We start from the raw sequence: 5,337 nt of genomic DNA, 5'->3' as shown, positions 1-5,337 counted from the left end.
CTTTTCATTAATTTATTCTCTCCCATTCTTAGTCCCATGAGGCATTACCCCCACCCCAAGCATGCTGTCTCTGCAGCCCCTGCAGGTCAGGAAGCTCTGCGAGATCCGAAATCAAAGCTAGGTCCCCTGTGTGGCAATGCAGCCTAGTGTCATCAGACTCCACAAGGCAAAGCCTTCAACCTGCCAGTGCCCGGCTTCCCCCGCCCTGCTGCTCAGGGCAGTTTAACTCGGTTTGTTTCTCCATGAATCAGGGGAGTTTCGTAGCACAGAAGCAGGAAGTCCTGAGAACTGACGCAGGAGGGAGTAGGATTTCCAAGTAAGCTTGTGTCTGTCTTGTTCCCTCTTCAGGCTACATGCGCCCTCTATGAGATGATCTCGGTGAGCAAGTCCAGAGATGCCACAACCCGCCTCTATCCTCAGCTGCTAATGGCGCTTCTTGTTGAAATCCATTTCAGCCTGGGACAGAGCATACCAGGGGATAAAGTCTCTGGAAGGGAAAGCAGCCGGCAGAGCCTCCACACCAGGTACTGCGCCTACTGGAAAGTCAACGGTCTAATTACATGGACAGTCATAGAGAAGTCATAGTTCTCTTCTCCAGCTCTCATGTGGCCCCTGCAGGTTTTCCATAACTCTCTAATTCTGAGGGAGTTAGCAGGCAGGGCTTAGGTTGCAAGGGTGTCTCTCAGTGGTAAATGACATACCGACCAATGCACTGCAGAGGAAGTAGAAAGACTATCCCAGCAGCTATGGGGAGAAATTAGTGGGAGCCAATTTGCCAGTGTGTCAAAGGAATGTGGGTCCGACACTAAAGGGCGGAACTTCTCCTGTTCTGTGACATTGACATGCCCTAGTGCTGATGTGCAATTGTCTGTAGGATTTGCTCAGAACTCTTTCTCTTTCTTCATATTATTAAATTGTATTACTATAGTGCCTAGGAACCCCAGTCACGAACCTGTGCCTTCCTAAGCTCTATTTAAACCATTGGTGTGTCTTTCCACACACAAGTGAATCCGTCACTCCCTGACAGACCTACCATGAGGGGGCTCCTGGCACTCAGTCACGCTGGTGTGTTGTTTGAATCTAGCTCTGCAGTGGAGGCTATAAAGATGCTGCTTCTCTGTGTTGGCTGCCGTTCCGAGCTGACTGTTATGGAGAAGGAGCAAGGCTGGATCCTCCTACAAAGCCCCCAAGATCACCTCCATGGGGTGAGCCTGCTGGCCAGGTAATACACAAGCATTTTCCATGCAGTCAGTCCTGCTAGTGGGGGCAATTCCAAAATGAAACATTCCTCACTTCGGGCTGCCATGTGGTCCCAAGCTGACCCCTCACCCCCTTGTTGCAGAACGTGCTTCTTCCCTTACTATCAAAGGTATTTCTGCTTTGTGTCACAGAGCCATGGTGCACTATGCTTGCCCTGAGACCACAAGGATGCTGCTGGACCTAGTGATCCCGCTCCTCGACAGAGGTGATAAGAAACACAGGCTGACCATGATGGCCTTCTTTGTAGAAGTAAGTTTCATTAGCTGATGAGAGCAATTGGGTCTTGTGTCCTAGATTAGTGAGCAACTCCTTAAATCAAGCCTTTGAGACTCATTATTGCGCTACATAAACGATGAGCTTTATTGGTCATGTCCACATTGCCAGGTGTCCATGCAGCACTGACTAGCTCCCCCAGTCCTGTCCCAGCACGCTCAGTGTAAAATCTGAGATGGATCCTTTAGGGGATCATTGGTTGCTCCAAAGTTGTAATCAGGAGCCTGATGAGAATATCCAAGAAACTACGGTTCTGTAGAACAGCATCAGCCTGGACTCTCCCGAAGGGCAGCTGGGTCTCCTGTCGGCATCAGCCTTTCTGCAGGTCCATGAAAGGTTCCTCCCTGCGAAGTCACTAAGGAAAAGCAAAGAGGGGCATTGAGAGTGGGTATGGAGGAGAGAGGATCATGGTAAAAGCTCCACCAGATGCAGGATCATTAGCTCTGAATGTGGCGAGCAATCTTTAACCTTCTCTATTGGATGGGTTAGTTAGAGGCACATCACCAGGAATGAGGTGGCTCTATAGTCCATCGCTAGGTTGTCCTCCCCATTTCCACGGGTTCTGTCTGGCTAGTTCCTATTGACAGTTTTCAGGGATTGTCTCCTCATCTAACTCATTAAGGGATGGGGTTTAATTCTCTCCTCACCAGGAGTCCAATCCTGGGCCCATTGAGATCAAAGGCAAAACTTCCACTGACTTCAGTGGGGTCAGGATTTCAACTCAGGGGTTTGATTTCTCAGTCCCAGCTTTCGCGTTATCTCAGAGCGGCTTGTTCTGCTTCACAGGGTCACCACGAGGGGTTAGGCTGCTCTTGGCAAACCCCCAGATGCACAAGAGTCCGCCATACAAATGGTCACTGAACATTTTGTTGCCCTACATGTTCTCCTGGAGGGTAGAGCAGCTCTGCCAGCGCCTATGGCTGAGTCTAGTGCTAACGGCCAGGAAGTCAGTGGGAGGACTGGGTGTCACACACAAAGTGGGGCTGATGTATAGCAATGGACGGTACAACATGGAGGTTATGATGCCTCTCCAGAGAACCGACACACAAAGTTTTCCGGTAAGCACCCTGCTGCTGATTCGCTCTGTGTTATTTTCAGCTTCTGCGTTACGAAGAGGCCAAGAAGCTCCCACATCCAGACACTTTGGACCGTCTCGAGGAGTGGACAAAACACCCCAGCCCAGTTTTCCGTTCACTTGGTCTAAGAGGACTCGGCATCCTGGCAACCCAACCAGGGAAGGTGAGAGCCCAGGCTTGGTTAACTGGAAAACGACGAGGTGGCTGTGACCCAGTGGACTGAGTTCTGGGCAGGCAGTGAGGCACAGTGTTCTGAGCCCACCTCTGCTGCTGGCTTGCTGACCCTCTCGGTGCCTCCATTTCCCCAGCAGGAACGGGGATCACAACGGCCCCTCAATGCAGATCTTTCCTCGGAGAGTATTTTAGATGGGATTTTACTGCTTGGATTTCAGGTGGACGTTATCATTCTCCTAGGGCTACCACACGTCCGGGTTTCCCCGGACATGTCCGGCTTTTCGCTCTTTAAATAGCCGTCCGGGGGGGATTTCTAAAAATCTAAAAATGTCCGGGATTTCCCCCCAGTCGGCTATTTATCGACCGAAAAGAGGCTGACAGGGCGGCCCAGCGCCGCTCGCATTGGGGCCTCGGCAGTCAAAGCCCCTTCCCTGCCCCCCCCCCCGCATCCCTTGCAGCCTTAGCACGCCGCCTGGCAGCGCTGGGGGGCGGGGCTGTGCGCCTGTGAGGGAACGCGGCGGCAGGGCTGGCAGCGGCGGCCAGAGACCCTCCCCCGCTTCCCCCCCTCCTCCACAGCCACAGCACGCCGCTCGGCAGCGCTCGGGCGGGGCGCTCCTTGGGGCGTGGAGCCAGACACCTGCTCTAAGCTGAGTGGCACGGTAAGGGGGCCAGGGAGTTGGAGAAGGGGGGCAGTCAGGGGACAGGGAGCGGGGGGGGGTTAGATGGGTCGGGGGTTCTGGGGGGGCTGTCAGGGGGCGGGAAGTGGGAGGGAGTGGCTAGGGGGCAGGGCTACCCCCCAATGGAGTGTCCTCTCTTTGAAAGTTCAGATATGGTAACCCTAATTCTCCCCCATGCAAATTACCCCAGCAGCATTCCTGTTCCTTCTTGGAGAGACCATTCCTGGTGCTGTCACAAAGGAAGACCTTGATTGGTCTAAAGACCTTAGCGAGCACACAGGGCCCTGTCTCATAGCCCCCTCCAGTGGCAAGACCCAACATTGCAGCACTGCCTCAGTTTTCCCCTCCTCGGCTTGACTTCACAAATACCTCGTTCAATAACACCCTTATTCAGGCTCATTTATTAAGACAAACAAGCCTTTGAAGGCCAAAGATAAAACCCTCAGAATCAAACCTGACAGTGTCCAATGGACTAAAAATCAGAAACAGGATCTTCTGCCATTACCACATCTCCTCTTCTGAGCTCACTCAACAAAGGTTCCACCCTATCCTTAGTAAACATAAGAAAACTTAACTTTGGCCCCCTTCCTGGGCACCCCTTCTGCAAGCTTTTTGCCCCCAGGCTCTGCGGAGTTCTTTGTTCTCTTGGGGGAGGACTGCTTCCCAAGGCTTCCTCCCTGGAGGCCCTTTTCCCCCATCAGATTCCCCCTGCCTTCCCTCCCAGGGTACTCTAGGAGCCACTCCCCCCTGCTCCTGCTTCCCCTTCCTTCCTGACAGCCCAAAATAGTTCTCTCCTCCTCCGCTGCATCTGATTAATGCATGGAGCTGGCTGGCCCCAAAGTCTCTGGCCCTGAGAGAGGCAGAGCACTCTCTTAAAGAGTGTTTGTGACCCTGCCCCCAAATGATATTTCAATGCCTTGCACTATCAGGTCCAAGTTTCTCAAACTTTGCAGAGGGTTCAGCTCTCACCTAGGACACCCCATGGGCCAGGTTTGATTTTTTCCCCAAGTTTCACCATTTGGGGGATTGTCTGCATGGGAAAAGAAGGTGGCTAGAAGTTTTCGTTTGTTTGTTTGTAAGTGGAAAAACTGTCCTACAGCTCAGAGACACAATCACCCCAGGAAAAAATCACAATTGACTGGGGAGACAGCATGGAACATTTCCATCCAAAAAGGGAATGTTTTTAGGAGCGTATCAAAAGGAGCAACTAAAATGGAAACTGTGTACCAGCCTTAACTATGGAGATTGCTGCCAGCATCTGCTATAATAATAATTAATAGCACGTAGAAAAGAGAGAAAAGCCCCGAAGCAAACCACAACTTTGCCCACCCTACACCAGAACGACCCGGGACGGGGTTAGGATTCACTGATTGCCTCGTCAGGCATCCCCATCGATTCTAAAGCACCACGCCTCCAACTGTGGAGACGGAGCTTCTCTCTGACTTGGTGCCATGGGGTAGAATAAACACAGCCCTGGCACTGTGGCGTGTACTCACTGGAGGGCTGGGAGATCTGATGAGCCCCCCCATGTGTGTGTGTGTAGGTGGAACAAGTCAAGACCCTGCTGCCTGCCATCCTTTGGGGCTCGGATGAGATGGACGATGGGAGTATTCTGGAGGCCATCTCAGCTGTTCAGAACCTTCTGCAAAGCCTGGATAGGAGTGAGCTCACCAGCGTGGCCAGGAAGCTAATCCCCTTACTCGATGCTGTAAGTCAGGGGCTCTTGACCTGCCCATCCCCAGCCAGGCAGTGTTGTGACTCTGGAGTCGTAGTGGTGGCATATCTGACCTGATCAGTTCCGAGCCATTGCCTGGGCCTCAGGCATTGGTGACACCTTGGTCTCTCGTGTTCTGTGTGTGGCATGCAACCGTTTGGTC

General features: G+C 52.5%; 1 protein-coding gene across 1 annotated transcript; it reads left to right on the top strand.

Annotated features, from left to right (window-relative positions):
- The first annotated feature begins 360 nt into the window (after window positions 1-360).
- LOC135980239 (maestro heat-like repeat-containing protein family member 7) lies at window positions 361-1,555 on the top strand. The gene is made up of 3 exons (XM_065580283.1): window positions 361-524; window positions 1,085-1,222; window positions 1,392-1,555. Exons 1-3 carry the CDS (start codon window positions 370-372, stop codon window positions 1,525-1,527), a joined length of 429 nt encoding a protein of 142 aa, XP_065436355.1. The 5' UTR covers window positions 361-369; the 3' UTR covers window positions 1,528-1,555.
- The last annotated feature ends 3,782 nt before the right edge of the window (window positions 1,556-5,337 follow it).

The sequence above is a fragment of the Chrysemys picta genome, unplaced genomic scaffold (genome assembly GCF_011386835.1).
Source record: "Chrysemys picta bellii isolate R12L10 unplaced genomic scaffold, ASM1138683v2 scaf2316, whole genome shotgun sequence".
Lineage (NCBI taxonomy): Eukaryota > Metazoa > Chordata > Testudines > Emydidae > Chrysemys > Chrysemys picta.
This window is presented reverse-complemented; position numbering and strand designations above follow the sequence as displayed.